The 16,372-nt window shown below is 35.0% G+C and overlaps 2 protein-coding genes across 3 annotated transcripts; both read left to right on the top strand.

Annotated features, from left to right (window-relative positions):
- Window positions 1–5,528: 5,528 nt before the first annotated feature.
- On the top strand, window positions 5,529–9,343 carry LOC106179592 (uncharacterized). The gene is made up of 6 exons (XM_087018906.1): window positions 5,529–5,651; window positions 6,326–6,501; window positions 6,867–7,110; window positions 7,615–7,776; window positions 8,063–8,206; window positions 8,490–9,343. Exons 1-6 carry the CDS (start codon window positions 5,567–5,569, stop codon window positions 8,885–8,887), a joined length of 1,209 nt encoding a protein of 402 aa, XP_086875032.1. The 5' UTR covers window positions 5,529–5,566; the 3' UTR covers window positions 8,888–9,343.
- A 1,703-nt stretch (window positions 9,344–11,046) lies between these two features.
- LOC147760536 (uncharacterized) lies at window positions 11,047–16,222 on the top strand. 2 transcript variants are annotated; one of them, XM_087018905.1, is made up of 7 exons: window positions 11,047–11,154; window positions 11,455–11,633; window positions 11,899–12,121; window positions 13,260–13,421; window positions 13,711–13,797; window positions 14,784–14,963; window positions 15,288–16,222. In XM_087018905.1, the coding sequence occupies exons 1-7, from the start codon at window positions 11,103–11,105 to the stop codon at window positions 15,731–15,733; spliced, it is 1,329 nt and encodes a 442-aa protein (XP_086875031.1). In that variant the 5' UTR covers window positions 11,047–11,102; the 3' UTR covers window positions 15,734–16,222. The 2 variants fall into 2 exon arrangements, with proteins under 2 accessions (XP_086875031.1, XP_086875030.1); XM_087018904.1 differs by having other exon boundaries at window positions 13,711–13,803.
- The last annotated feature ends 150 nt before the right edge of the window (window positions 16,223–16,372 follow it).

Below are 16,372 nucleotides of genomic sequence, written 5' to 3'. Positions count from 1 at the left end.
TGTAATCCTCAGAATACATCGTTTTTTGAAGTTTTGTATGTATTAACTGTCTGGAGGATTTTAATTCTTTTATTTTCATGTTCAGTTTTTTGAAAGTATAAGTTTGTAACTAAACAAGTTGCCAAATGATCAAATGAAAACCAAAGTTTGGCGCCTATAGATCAGTGCTTCTTTTTTTGTGCACGAAGTGTGAAGTCTGCAATGCAACTCTTGGATACAGCACGTATCAACACCTGCCCTCTGTTTGGGGTACAGGTATTTCTTTGCTCATAAATTTTCACTAAATTCTCGGTAGCCATTACTGCGAATGTACTAAAGCCAATTTTTTAAATAAGAAGCTTTTCTAATTTATTTTTGAAGCACAAGATAACATCATAACATTATCGAGTGCAAATGTGCGCTGCTTTTAGTACTTTACCAATGAAAAACACCAAATTGTTGAGACCTGTATGTTTGATTAGCTGTCATTTTTGTTATATTTATGAGCATTTGATGAAGCGCCATGCACTGATCTAGCTGAAGAATCATAACCAAGAGACAAAATTGGTACACCCCAAGTTTTTTTTATATTTGCCTCTTTAAGGCTAAGTTATTCTGGTGTTTCTTTCACATTTTATGGATTTTGCACGATACTTTTTTTCTTAGAAAGGGGGAGTCACTCATGAGTGCCATATAAGAAGATTGCTAACTGGGAATTGATCTAAATGAGAATCCAGAGCAAAAAGTCAAACTACTTATGTTGGTTTATCAAAAGAAGGACTTTTTTCAGTACATAATAAATGTATCATGCTTGATGGTTTTTTAAAAACTCTGTAGAATAGCTCCTGCACAGGTAGGAATATGCTGATTGTACAGGTATTTTGCAAAGCCCACTTGCCTATTCCCGAGTGATTACAATTCAATAGTTGTGGTCTGCTGACTTTTGGAGGCCATTTTGGAATTTTAAAACCTTAACTGGCAGATACTGATACTTCATACATACAATGGTATTTTCTAACCATTAAATGATATTTTTATAAAATACTATACAAATAACTTTCACCTTGAAAGGGTATTTTGGGGGCAATATTGAAATTGGCTGCCATATTGGAATTTTCAGACATGCCCCTATATCCAACGTTGCTTAGAATCATGTTCTACATAACTGTGCCAATTTTTATGCTTGTAATTGTAAGTGCTTGATGATTAGCTCAACTTGTCTTTGGTGTTCCACAAGGCAGTGTGTTAGGACCACTCATATTTTGTATTTATACTTTACCGCTTGGTGCAATCCTTCGTTTTCATGAGATTGGTTATCACATTTATGCTGATGACACTCAGCTTTACACATCCTGCAATATTAGAAAACCTGAATCATCAATTACTAAAATAGCCAACTGTATTTCTGATATAAGGGGGTGGATGATCAGAAACAAACTCAAGATCAACGACGAGAAAACTGAATTCCTAGTAATATCTCAACCACACAATAAGAACATTGCCCGCAGTCTTAGCATGTCAATAGGTGCCAGCGTGGTACAAGTCTCATCTCACGCCAAAAATCTGGGAGTTTATTTTGACAGTACATTGTCCATGAACAGGCAAATTTCCAACGTATCCAAAACATGTATGTTCAATATTAGAAACATTGGTTCCTTACGAAAACATTTAACCGACTCTTCTACAGCAACAGTTATACATGCCCTGGTTACATCGAGACTTGATTTCTGCAACTCCCTTCTTTATGGATCTTCAGAGGAACAAATCAAACGGCTACAGCGTGTACAGAATATATCTGCTCGCCTACTGACCCGCACTCCAAAAGACAACCACATTACTCCTGTTTTAATGATGTTGCACTGGCTCCCTGTCCGAGCACGCATTTTATTCAAACTTTTAACATTTGCACATGCAGCATTTTATAAACTTGCACCTTCTTATTTAAATGAGCTTGTTTCACACTACGTGCCATCAAGAAATCTCAGATCAGGTGATCACCTTCTTCTTAAGGTTTATAAGGCAAGATTAGTATCATACGGTGATAAAGCTTTTAAATTTGCAGCACCAAAAGAATGGAATATTTTACCCATCAGTCTTAGACAAATTGTGGACCCTGGACATTTTAAAAAGGAACTAAAAACCCACCTTTTTAAACAATATTATCTTTAAATTCTTTAAAAGAAAAAAAAAAAACTTCTTAAGAAAAACTGTTCTTAGTCATAGTTTTAAATTTCCCCTTTTTTTTATCCATTTTATATATCCTTTCATCTTATAACCATTAGCAATATTTTTCTTTTAATTTGAATTTTATAATTTTTGTAAAGTCTACTGAACACATGTTGGATTTTAGACTATAAATAAATATTATTATTATTATTATTATTATTATTATTTTACAAAACTGCTGCATATTTTGCGTAAGTAAACTGCTTATTTTACTTTTGGAGGCCATTTTGGAATTCTATACACCTGTAGAAGCGGATATTGATAATTCATTCATAGCATGATATTTTCCAGCTATAAAATGATATTCTAAACCATTTTAGGACTATATATTAGATGTTTTAATTTAAAAGAGTATTTGTGGCGGCCATATTGGATTTGGCGGCCATACTGGAATTTTCAGACATGCCCATATATCCAAAAAAGCTTAGAATTCCATTATCTACAACTGTGGCAAATTTCATGCTTGTAGGTAAAAAACGCACAATTCACCCTTTTTTCTGCACCAATTTCTTGGACTATTAAAAACAAAGCTGATGGAGAGGGTCTGGACCAAGAACGAATTGAATTAGATGTTGAGAATGATGGCAACGTGCACAAGAGATACTGATACTTCATTGATACAAATTGAATTAGACGTTGTGAATGATGGCAACGTGCACGAGAGATACTTTTGCTTTATTCATACTTTCTGCACCAGACTGAGCTGGTGAAAATGTACAGAGATATAATAGCAACAATAATAATGATGATAATAATAATAAAATACATAGATGAATAGCACCAAAATTACATACATAGAAATGTACCATTATTATACATACATATCCAGTATTTCATAATCATAAGCTAGGTGCGGTCTTAATGCCTAGTCAACTGCTCACAGCACTGATCATACGCTAGCATCACACTTCAAGTATTGTACACATGACTAAGATTTAGATATTAATTATGCACGAGCCTGTTTTCTGCTATGTGAGACAAACCTACATATTTATGGTAATTAATTATACATCACAAGTGGAAGATATAGCACAGTTTCTTTTGTCAAAAGCGAGGTTAAGGAATTTGGCCAAATATATTATCACTGGCTCATTTGGGTTGTTCATTATGAAGGAGAATTTATCTTTGTTGTTTAAATGTGTAAAGCATGTATGGGCGCTTTGTACTGTTCGAAAGAGTTCTTTTCTACATTCTGTATACAGAGTGTAGGTGATTAAAAAGTGCTCTTCATCCTCTATAATTCCAGAGTGGCAGATTTGGCATTTTCTTTCTTCTGCTGGTGATGGTTTACCCTTGACATGGCGACCTGTTTCAATTTGCAAGTTGTGGCTGCTGATTCTAAAATTTGTTGAGGGTTTTACATTTTTCTTTATCTTGAATTATATCAAGATATTTTCTTTCTCAAAATGGAGCTTGGAAGTTGTATACGTTCTCAACTTGAGATTTTCTTGTGATATCCTGCTTTGCCAATGTTGTACACTACTGTCTCTAACTCTAACACTAAAAATTTTCATGAAGTTTTTGTCTACTTTCTGTTTAAGCCATACATCTCCAAACACATTTTCTACAAGAGCTTTCTTTACTCCTTCACTCCATGAAATACTGTGGCTTGGGGTTTGAAGGTTAGTGTTTGACAGAAGATCAAAGTGTTTTAGTTCATCTATGTATGCTCGTTTTAGTAAAACATCATCGTCTAAGTGTAAAATTTTGACCCAGTATTTAATTACTTGTATTTGGATCTTTGTGTAGCTTGGTAGGCGCCCAAGTTCTCCCCGGACAGCATAATTACAGGGCTTGGAATGCACCCCTAAGAGCTGCTTGCAAAATTGGATATGTATTTTTCTATTGGTGATTTATCATTAAATGGAGTGAAACCCCATGTTTCTGCTCCATATGCTGCAACTGAGAAAATCAATGTGTCATAAAGCTTTTCTTTGAATGAGGTGGGAATGGTACTAGCTAGAGGAACATTGCGTTTGAGACTGAAAAAAGGCCTTTTGTGCTCTATCGTGTAAATTTTGTTGTGCTGGGACTAGTGAGCCCGATCTTGTGAAAAGGAGACCTAGGTATAGGTAGCTTGCTGCTACTGGTACCAACTGGTTATGAAAATAAAAATTTTCTCTGTTGCCACTGGTGTGACCATGCATTTTTCCTTAACTATTAAAAATAACAACCTTTGTCTTTTTTAAGTTAACAGATAGCCTCCGTCTGTCACAAAATTCTTCCAAGCACTTTAAACAAAACTGAAGACCTGAGGCACTTGCCGAAAACAAAACTAAATCATCAGCATAAAAAGACCAGTAACAGGTTTCTCATCAAGTGATGGGGCTTGGCTTTGTGATTCATCTATAAGTCTAAGTATGTCATCTATGTATATATTTAAAAGGAAGGGGCTCAGTGTTTCTCCTTGCTTAACTCCTCTAAATGTGCGAAAAGAATTTGTCAGTCCATGGGTGGTTTTGACACATGCGGTATTATGTATTGATCTTACGTTATTGTAGAATTTTCCGCCTACATCTAGATTAAGCAGTTTGAAAAGCAGGCCTTTCCTCCAGACACACCCGAAGGCCTTACTTAAATCCACAAAGCATGTATACAACTGTTTTTTTTTTACCTTGAGATACTGATACTTCTTTGATACAAATTGAATTAGACGTTGAGAATGATAGCAATGTGTACGAGAGATATTGATACTTCTTTGATACAAATTAAATTAGATGTTGAGATTAATGGCAGCGTGTACGAGAGATATTGACAACTCTTTGATACAAATTGAATTAGATGTTGAGATTAATGGTGGCGAGAGATGTTAACATATCTTTGTTTATGTTTGCATTAAAAAGGCTGTATGTGAAACTTAAAAAAGAGGTTGCATAAAACTTTGAATAAAATGTATTTCCTTTACCCCTGCCATTAACATATAGCACTAACGTTTGAAGTGAACCTTTTATTTGTGCGTGTTCGAATGAATAAACGTAACATGATACATTGAGTGGAGCTTTGTGTATATTTCCCTACTTTTAAGTGTGAACATTGTTTGACAAATCAAATCATTGTACATAACCAGCGTCTTAAGCATTAGCATGATAAACAACCCAGCTGGAAAGTTATATATTAGCATGTAGCTAAAATAAATACACCTGGTCAACCATAAACAGTAGCTTAAAAACAACAAAGGAGACACACTGGTTCTTTTCATTTCGCTAAAAAAACACAATTACCGCACATGGGGTAGTGTTTGAAAGACCCTTACCCTTAAGTTTATTTACCCAGTAAAGCAATGTCTTATTCAATAGCGGGTCTTATAGGCGCATTGATTCCATTTTAAAAATGAGTCTCAGGTAAGTCGGTCTGCGGCTAAATGAGTTTTAGGTCTTTCAAAATATCCAGCATGTGTCAGCTGTGTACGGTTGCAGTGTTTCTTCTCGTCACATTCAACCGCAGAGGTAAGGTAATCTCTAACGTGGTCACAAACAAAACGGTCACGTTTAGTAAACATCTGATCCGTGTCTTTAACATGTGAAATTTTAGCAAAGATACCTTTATGTGTACAAAAAATTCAGTCTATCTGGAACAAAAATTTATCGATATAAAGTCCATTATTTTTGTCTTTTAGTAACAAGTAGACGACGGAGTGAAACACAAATAAAATGTTAGATTTTAAGCTACCAAAAAAATACGGGCCAGGAGCTAAATTTATGCTGTGAGGTTTGGAAATGGGGCATACAATGCACACGCACACAAACACACACACACACACACATATATGTATATTGTCCTGGTGATTGTCCTGGTCTTCTGCACATTTTGTAATTCTTTAAAAACAAAGAAGTCCTATATATTTTTTTTGTCCCATAAAGAGGACAGATAGACTGAACCAACACATTTGGTTCTATATCGTCCCTTTTTCCTTTTTATTTATTTATTTTGTATTATCATATTGTTTTTTGGTTTTGAAAATGAGTGAATTAATTGCTATTTTTTTAGTTGCTACGGATAAGGCACGAACTTAATTATTATGCAGACAGACAGACAGGCAGAGAGAAAAAAGAAGAATTATAAACAAACCAAGACCACAAACTCTTTGAAGATTACATATCAACACAGCGTTTTATTTTAGTTCTCGGCATTCTGTGCATCGACTGCAAATACCTTGAGATAGATGGCGTTAGTGTGTTGGGCCCACTAGGAGACGTGCGCTGTAATGGAAGCCACACGACCGTGAACACGACCGCCGAGTGCAGTGAAGGCTGTGTACAGATGGGATTTTCTTTTCGACATATAAATAAACAGGAGGTGGGTTAATCACGAGATATTCAAATTACTTTCTCTTAAGAAATACCGTAAACAAGGGTAGGGTTAGGGGTTTTGACATTTTGTCCTTTTTGTATGTAAAAAACATAACTGGACATGTTGAATGACACAATCTCAAAACGTGACAAATATCACGTAGGTATACCCTATATTTCTTTTACTAGCCTTTTTATTATGTATATATCACGTTGCATTTGCATTGGTCATCTTCGGGAACAAATTTTGGTTTTAGACTCAATATAAATAATAATAATAATAATAATAATAATAATAATAATAATAATAATAATAATAATATTGTTCTTCTTTCTATTATTATGTAAAATTTATCATTCGTATGTTTACAGAGCCATACGGTAGCCTATAGCTTACGGTTCTGTGCCGCAAAGCGTCCCGAGGGGGACGGATGTCGTTACATGACTGGGGACCACGCGCGAAAAGGCTCGACGGATTTGAGAATGATAGGATTCGAGAGGTTTTTTAGTTACTTCAGAACGGGAAAGTTTGAAGATTTTCAAGGTGTTGAATGCTACTGTAGTGATGAAGACCGGTGTAATGCTGAAGTGAAGAATGTTAACCCGTTGCCAACTGGTAGGTGGTGACACGCGCACGAACACACACACACACACACACACACACACACACACACACAGAGAGAGAGAGAGAGAGAGAGAGAGAGAGAAGATCACCTGCTTTTCACTGATAAGAGAAATAAACAAAGTGATCTACTTATGTATACTAACTGCCAAAACGCTGAATGCAAATGCAATTGTTCGAGCAAATAATATATATTATAAGTGTTCGGCAAAACAGATTCAATGTCGCATGGTTCCCATATACAAATGTCGACTACTAGCTGTTTTATGCATAAGTAGGCCTACGTACATGTACCTTCAGTATCGGACTGAATATATCACTGATGTTTTTTATAATTGTTAGACTATAATTGTAATATGTGGTATTATATGTTATAACAATCTATTGTATTTTAATTGATGAATCAGTTCTATTATTTCTTTTTCAGTCATTGGATAAAGCACATTATGATACGTTTGTCATCATTTATCATTCGTTTAATGTCATCTACCACTGCAGCTATTGTCAAGTTGTACCTCCCATGGGTCATCATAGCACCTGTTATAGCCTTGACGCTGGTTATCCTGATTGCAACCGGTCTTCGAGTGTTGTGTCTGAAGCTTCCTAACAACCTCTATGTTCTGAAGTGGAACCATTGCACCGAAGCTGCAGCAGCAGAAGGCAATGCTGTTTGTTATATTGTTTCATATTGCAATTTGCCTCTTTGCCCAAAAATTGCAATAGTGACATGTGATGTTCGTGTATACTACATGTATTACGCATTTATTAAAGTTAATATTGGTATAGTAAAGAATCGAATACTTTTTTCACTTTTACTTGGAGAAGGACCCTTTTCTACAATATATATTTAGAAAATTAGGTTTATTTTTGAAACAAAATCTCAAAATTAGATAAATGGAAAATGATGATTATTTGTTACTATTGTTTTACTTATTCATTCCGACAGATTCATATATGTATGACGTGGCCATTTCTTTTTGTGAGACCGACGAAGAAAAGCCAGAGGAAGATGCAAAAGAATGCGTACAGGAGCTTGTCAAACGCCTAGAAGTTGATTACAAAGTGATGCTCCAGACTGGTAAACCCGGGCGTAAGTAGATGTAATACATTATATTAATATCCCCTATTAAAAAGTTTGATTATACTAAGAAAAAATATTTTTTGATCGGAAGTTAATTTCCTGGTGTACTACATTGGTATAATGTCATTGCCATCGTAAACGCACTGTAAACACTCCGTACATAACACAGTTGTTAAACCTTTTTATACAGTCCTACTTACATGGATGAAAATGTGCAGACCTCCAACCACTTTAATCGGTGTTAATGAGTAAACATCACTTAATTACCATAATTTCTTTTTTCTCACTTCAGGTCAAATTTCAGAAGCCTTAGATGAAATGATAAGGCAAAGTAGACTGTTCATCATGCTCGTCTCCGAGAATTATTTTACACCGAAACACAAAGACATTTTGGCAGTGGCACAAACCCAGGTAAACGCTGGAAAAATGAAAATCATTGCAATCTTCCTCCAGGAGATTGACCGAGATAAACTTAAAAAGGATGAAACAAATAAATTGATCCTTGACTTAATGGACGGCACGTTTTGTAAGCCTACTGTAAAACTCAGGTGGCCCGCAGAAAGGAACGCACTTGAACAAAATAAAAGGGAAAAAAGTCTAAAAAAACTCCTGGAAAAAATTAGGTTGTGCTTGCCTAAAGTGAATAGGGAAAACTACCATCAGAATGAAGAGAGGGTGGGATTTCTATAAAACAATGCCCATCAAGACTGAAAAGTCGGTGCTGAAAATGCAGAGCCACAGTGCTAGAGACAATATGAGTTTCACATATTTGTTTCACAAACAAGTGAAACAAAATCGACCTCGTGCGCCCAGAGTCACTAGAATTTTTTAAATCGTGTTAAAGTTGAATAAAGTAAAGATTGTACGTTATGGTTCATATATCATTAGTCCCCACACATCATCGAAGGGGAGTTTTGAAATTAGACCTCATATTACTGATCTTAACCTTCATTGTTAGAATGATGCAGTTCATGTAATTCCTATTGATATTTATGACTATCAGTTTCTTTTCTCAATAGGAGAGCAATATTTTTTTTAATATTATGTGAAATTATTTATGAAAGTCAATTTAGAATTACAAATAATAATAATAATAATAATAATAATAATAATAATAATAATAAATAAATGAATAAATAAATAAATAAATAAGAGGTTGACTTCCTGAAGTATCCCAGTGTAGTGTCTGTATTGCTTATTTTTTTATAAAATCTCATGTAATAAAACGGTGGTACCAAATTTGTTATAAAATTATTCATTACTATTATCTTATTTTATTTATTACAGTAATTTATCAATTAATCTTCATGCCTCGGTATCAAATTAAAAAATATATTTCTAAACATTTATTTATTTCTGTATTTTACGTAAAATTTTTCAGAAGTGGAGACAAAAAATGCTGCGCTTTTTTTTTCCTTAAGTAATCTTAAAAACCTATCATTTGATCGTTATTTTCTCAACTGTTTTGTGTGAGGTAGTTAGTATGCCTTTGGGTTCAGGAGAAAATAGGCAAAGTTTCAGAGAAAAATCCATTATTATGCAATATAACCGTCTGTATCGGTCCTTTAAGCTTTTGAGCATGGCATCTCAAGGTCAGATATGACCTCCACTCCCCCACCTCCATGTCAACCCAATCCTTAGACCCACCTCAACAAACAAAACTACATGTAAACATAACCATGTGTATTTCTTCTATTGCTAAGATGAAGCTAAGCGTACTGTTGCGTACGTCATACAGGCTATATACAGTACATGCCAAGTTACGTGAAGCACAATAGTAATGGGACACTGGGGTTAGGGTAACAACAACAATAAGTTCTGTGTAGAAGGATGCAATGACAAAGAGGGTCGGTGTAGATAAATAGGTTGTGATTGCCAAAATAGCAAGGAAGAATGGCACCAGTACCATCTCCCAGGCCTTAGAATAAAAAAGTATCTAAGTGTGACTATCATAGGCACAGTACCTGTACTGCGCTAGTTGAGATTGTTACCTCCGCCAAGGAGGTTATGTTTCACTCCTGTTTGTCTTTCTGTCTGTCTGTTTATAATCAACAGAACTCAAAAAGTTATGGATGAATTTCGATGGAATTTTTCAGGGTAGGTCAGAAATGGGTTAACTTAGAAGTTATTAGTTTTTGGTGGTGATCCGGACCTATAATCAATCAATAATCAATCAATAATAATAAAAAAAAATTAGGGGTGCAACTGCATTGGGTGGAGACTTTGCTGCCTTGGCGGAGGTCTGCGCTCTAGGAGTGCTTTACTAGTTTTATATTGTTAGCAGCAGATTTCTCAAGAAGTAAAGCACCGTCCGGTGTGCAAGTTGGAACCTCTTCCTGTAACGTTGCGTGATCTACACTACTCTCTTATTGGTAAAACTGTTCATTGTAGGGGCCTACTCAAAATAAATATCTCTCTTCTCTGCTCTTCCCTCTTTGTAAGAAGCTTAAAACTGTCTAGTAAGTTCTTTGAATTATTATATTTTCTCGGTTTTATATTATCATCATTAGTATTATTATTTACCCGCTTCACTGTCTAAGATTTGAACCGTCGGTTCTAAACTGTATAGTTGCATGACAATCTAGTCTTGTTTTAAAGTAATTATACATCGGTTGTTATTATCTTATCAGCAGTCTACACGTTTTATCAACAAAGTCGCGCTGCAGGCGTTTTAATTGAGATCAATAAAAACGATTTTGTCACTGTAATGAACAGATTGATCAGCAATTATTCTGTTGAAAACCCCGTCTTGAATGAGACACTGCATTGAGGGTACCACTGTTATTGCACTTCTTGGAAGTGGCAAAAATGCGCATGCGTTTTTCCTGTTTTCAAAAACGAGACAAATATATTAACGCAGGGTCTATATTGATCGACTAACTGCAGAAAGTACAGTCGTTTCAACATGGCTTCTATTGGTCAAAGCTTGGTTGTCCTCCTGTGTTTTGTACAGCCAGGTAAATTACGTGTATTTATGTACATTCATGCTACAGGTACAGGGGGTACATACCAGTATATATATATATATAGGCCTAATAGTTTTGCCTATAAACAGTACACATATGATAGAAAGATAGGGGAGGGGAGGAGAGGCGCGACTGTTCCATGTATGTTTTACACAACCAAGTTTACATTTCAAGAGTGCTTGGAGAAGTTTTGGATTTACTTAATCCCCTTTTTCAAATTTAAACTTGATTGCGAACCGTGAAAGCAAGGAACTTGTTAGGAGTTTAACTTTATTAATTTTTCAAAACTAGGAACAGCCATTCAGTGCCTTATCTGCCAGTCATTTGGTTACAATTTGGACTCCATTTCACAAAACCTATACCGGAATTACGACCGGCGGTGTGAGGATAACCCTTCTGCGGCGACAAGCTTTGGAGAGTGCAGTGGGTCCTGCTATTTTCTGAGGGTTTCCCGGTCCTTAACAAAGACAGTAAGTCTCTGGTGTGGTAGTGGGTTTCTTGAGAAGAACTGAGGAGGTGGGGTCAGGCTATTTTGGTTTTGTTCACTCATTTTTCCTTAGCTTAGTTGTGCTATATATCCAAAACAGTAATATTTAAAACAGTAATATATAAGGGTCATTTGTATTTACTCTTAGTTTTGCACCTTATATACCTACCTATGAACCCCCTTGTGGATCTCACTTGTTGTTAAAAATAATAATAGATAAATAAATATTAAAAAAAGTATCACTCTAGGACACTAACTCCGCTGTCAACTCACGTGACTGGGTACGCGGTTGCTTAGCAACGATCAATGTCGAGGAAGGGTGTATGAATCTGACCTTGGCTAATCTGGAGGACATTCGGAACATCCTCCCGAACAGCGTGTCCAATGTGACCGCCATGGAGGGACGCCTGTGTGTGTGTAACTCAGACCGATGTAATGTCGATACCACGAGTCTTGTGACATTACCGCAAGGTAGGGATTACAATATTAATAATAATTATAATCATTTTAATATCATCATCGACATTTTTTGGAATTTTTTTTTATCATACAGTTATAGGTCTCTCCCATAAGTATAATTTACAAGTAATATATACGGAGGTTTTATATTCTTTCACGTCTTCTCATTCACGCATTAATGCAATGAAGTGGACCCCTCATCAACTGTAAATGATAATTTCATGTCCCTAAGATCCAATCAAGCTTCAAGTAGTGTTGCATGATCATGAATTTTGAAGCTTCCCGATTGGCCGAGAGGCAGTCACGTGAGGGCAATCAATTTTAGTTAATGGACCTCATGTCATTGAATCTCCATGATCTAGATACAACACCAAATTTATCACTTTTGTTTTTATAAGTTATAAAATCTAAAAAATACAGTGTATGTTTGAACATTTATCAAATCCTTCGTTGTCGGTCAATTATTTCTGCTTGGGGTTGAAGAAAGCCACGGGGAAATTTCAGCCAAAGTTAATAACTGCATACACAGTGTTCATTTCCATTAATTTGCATAAATGATAATTGTTTTTTTTAATCAAATATTGCATTAGTATAAACACTGGTATTCATCCATTATTTATGTAAATCCTTACAATTCGAGCAGTGTAATATGTCCCAAATGTGAGTACATGGAGTATACGTCCAGCGACTTTATGTTACAATTACTCCTGAGACTTGGCGTCTGTTTCACACACACACACACACACACACACACACAGAGAGAGAGAGAGAGAGAGAGAGAGAGAGAGAGAAACCTACATTACTTTCTTACAGATACTGACTGTCACAAGTCACTTCCTGTATAAAAATGCAATTGTAAAATTTGAGTGACAACAAATGTTTTGAAAAACAAATTGAATGTAACATAATGTGCAGTTTCCATTGTTCAAATGTCGACTGGTTGTTTTATGTTTTAAATATCGAACTGAACATATCACTGATGCATTACGTATTTGTTAGACTATATTAATAAAGTGTAGACTTATATTTTATAACGATTTATTGGTATAATACATGTCATTGACACAATTGTATAATTTATTGTTTCCATTGGATAAAATACATTATTTTACGTTTGTCATAATTTATTATTAGTTTTATGTCATTGTAGAAATTGTCAAATATTACCTCCCATGGACCATCATAGCACCAGTAATAACCTTGACGCTGGTTATCCTGATTGCAACCGGTCTTCGAGTGTTGTGTCTGAAGCACCCTAACAACCTCTATGTTCTGAAGTGGAACTACATGTTTTTCACCAACTGGCAATGCTGTTTGTTATATTATTTTATAGCAATTTGCCTCTTTACCCAAACATTGCAATAATGACATATGATGTTCGTGTAAACAACATGTATTACTTTGGCTATTCACGGATTTATTTAAGTTAGTGTTGGCATACTTAAAAATCGAAATAATTGTTTGTTTCACTTTCACTTTAAGTAGGAAACCTTTTCAAAAATATATTCAGAAAATAAGGGTTTGTTCCGGAAAAATATTGTCAAAATTAATTGAAAATAATTCCTATCTGTCGCTATTGTTTCCTTTATTCATTCTGACAGGTCCTGTGACGGATGACGCTTCGAGTGATACAAAGAAGGCTATCTGCACTCATATGCTTTGTTCAGTGGCTTGCTGTTTACACAAGTGTAACTGTACGTAAAAAAGACAAAAATATGCTTACATAACTGACAAAAACCCTTTGAAGTTTTGAGCACATCATATATATACCGGTTTTATTCTTTCTTCAGGGGTTTTTGTTTATTTGTTACTAGGTGATGTCATGAAGGCTAAAATGTGACGTCTGTAACAATGGGTGTTTAATTGTTGCTTTTACCAGTGCTTTTATATATTCAGTGTAGGTTTATACACATTAATGAATAGATTTTCTTTCATTTCCCTTTCTGTTTGGGTTGTTTCCCTAGTGAATTTATAAAATGGGAATACCGCAAAGTCCTTGGTTTTAGTTCATAGAGCATTCCTAATGTGCCCACTCACAGACATGCACTGATATTTAGGTTGTCTTATTTGTTGTCTGTGAACGGTCATTCTATGCCGAAGATATATATGTATATATAAGCACAAAAACAAATAACACCTCCCAATATATGAGCATAACAATGAACTTACAATTTATGTCTTCTTTTGCACCACTAAATCTTCATATTTCTAACTTCATATTTCTGTAATGTTTTCTGTGTCTTCAGTCTAGGAGTGTTGTGTCTGAAGCACCCTAACAACTTCTATGTTCTGAAGTGGAACCATTTCTCCAAAGCTTACAACAAAAGCCAATGTTGTTTGCTATATTATTTTATATTGCAGTTTGCCTCTTTACCCAAAAAACTGCAATAGTGACATGTGATGTTCTAGTATACTTCATTTGCATCAACGTGCATGACTCTTACTATTCACATACTTATTTAAGTTAATTTAAATGCAAATAAAAATGTTAAATGTTAATGTTAAAAAAAAGGACATACACGTTTGTTTCACTTTTTTCTGAACAAAGAAACCTTTTCACAAATATATTCATTAAATAAGAAGGTTTATTTTTGAAAAAAAATCTTAAAATGAGTTGAATTAGTGTAAAATAATTCTTATCAGTTTCTGTTGTTTTCCTTATTCATTCTGACAGGTTCAGATACGTACAAGTATGACGCAGTTGTTTCTTTTTATGACACCGATGATGAAGACGAAGAGCCAGAAGAAGAAATAGGGAATAAGAATGAAAAGGAAAGAATAAAGAAATGCTTACACGAGCTTAATCGCCTAAGGGGTGATTACAACGTGAAATTCCAGGATGATGTCCCCGGGGGTAGGTACATGACATAGATTATATTCATATCTCCGATTAATAGAAAAGGTTTGATTACAATAAAAAATGTTTAAAGAGTTCATTGTGATCGGAAAGTAATTTGCTTGTGCACTATATTGTACTTATGTCGTTGCCATCGTAAATACACTGTAAACACTCCCTTGTAAACACAACTATTGAACTTATTTCGATGATGCTTTGATTTTATAGATTCCTTATTTGTATAAAACCTTAGTCACAACTGGATGCACAGTGACCCCCCTCTGCATCGGTGTTAAGGAATAAGCATGTATTAAATTATAATGACTTCTTTTCTCATTTCAGATTTAGTTCCAGACCATTTAGAAGTAATAATAAGACAAAGTCGACTGTTCATCATGCTCGTCTCCGAAAAGTGTTTTACACCAAAACACAAAGACATTTTGGCAGTGGCACAAGCCCAGGTAAACGCTGACAAGTTGAAAATCATTGCAATCATCCTCCAGGATATTGACCGAGATAAACTTGAAACAGATGAAACAAATAAACTGATCCTCAACTTAATAGACGGTACGTTTTGCAGACCTACTATACAACTTAGGTGGCCGGCAGAAGAGAACGGAGAAGAAAATGAAGTAGAGCGAGATCTAGAAAAATTCCGGGAAAAACTTCGGCTGTGTATGCCTAATAAGGATATCTTAGATATAAAATGTTTTTGCCTGAAAAGGAGAAACCACGAGGCAAGGTACCATAGGTATGAAGAAAGGGTGGAAATTCAAGACGCAATTTAAACAAAAACAATGCCCAACAGGATTGAAACGTTGGTGATGAAAAATGCTGAGCCACAGTGCTAAACACAATGTGCGTTTCATAAACTTATGAAACAAAATAAACCTCGTGAGCCCAGAAACTCCCGAGTCACAAGTACTAGGAATTCTAATATCGTGTTGAAAGAAAGTTGAAAAAAAAAGACTGTGCGTCATGGATCATATGTCATTAGTCCCAGTTTACCGAAGACACCATATTACTGATTTAAACCTTCAATGTTAGAAAAATGCAGTTAAATTCCTATTGTCATTTATGATTATCAGCTATCGTCTATCCTTATCACCATATGAGAGAAATATTTTGTGAGAATTAAGTGAAATTATTTATCAAAGCAAATTTAGAAAAAAAAATAATGATAAATAAATTTGATTGGCTTGCTGCAATACATTTATCCCAGTGTAGTGATTGTATTGCTTTTTTTAAAATAAAATATGATGTAATAAAATGGTGAAACCAAATTTGTTATAAAAGGATTTATTACTATTCTCTTTTACAGTCATTTATCATTTAACCTTCATACCTCAGTATCAAATTATAATAAGCAGTCAAACCACACTCGTACGGCATTTGAATTTCATTCGGAATATTCTGACTGCAATTTG

This window comes from Lingula anatina, chromosome 8 (genome assembly GCF_051362555.1).
Source record: "Lingula anatina isolate TDL-2025a chromosome 8, LinAna3.0, whole genome shotgun sequence".
Classification (NCBI taxonomy): Eukaryota; Metazoa; Brachiopoda; class Lingulata; order Lingulida; family Lingulidae; genus Lingula; species Lingula anatina.
Note: the sequence above shows the minus strand (reverse complement) of the source record. Positions and strands in the feature narration are given on the sequence as shown.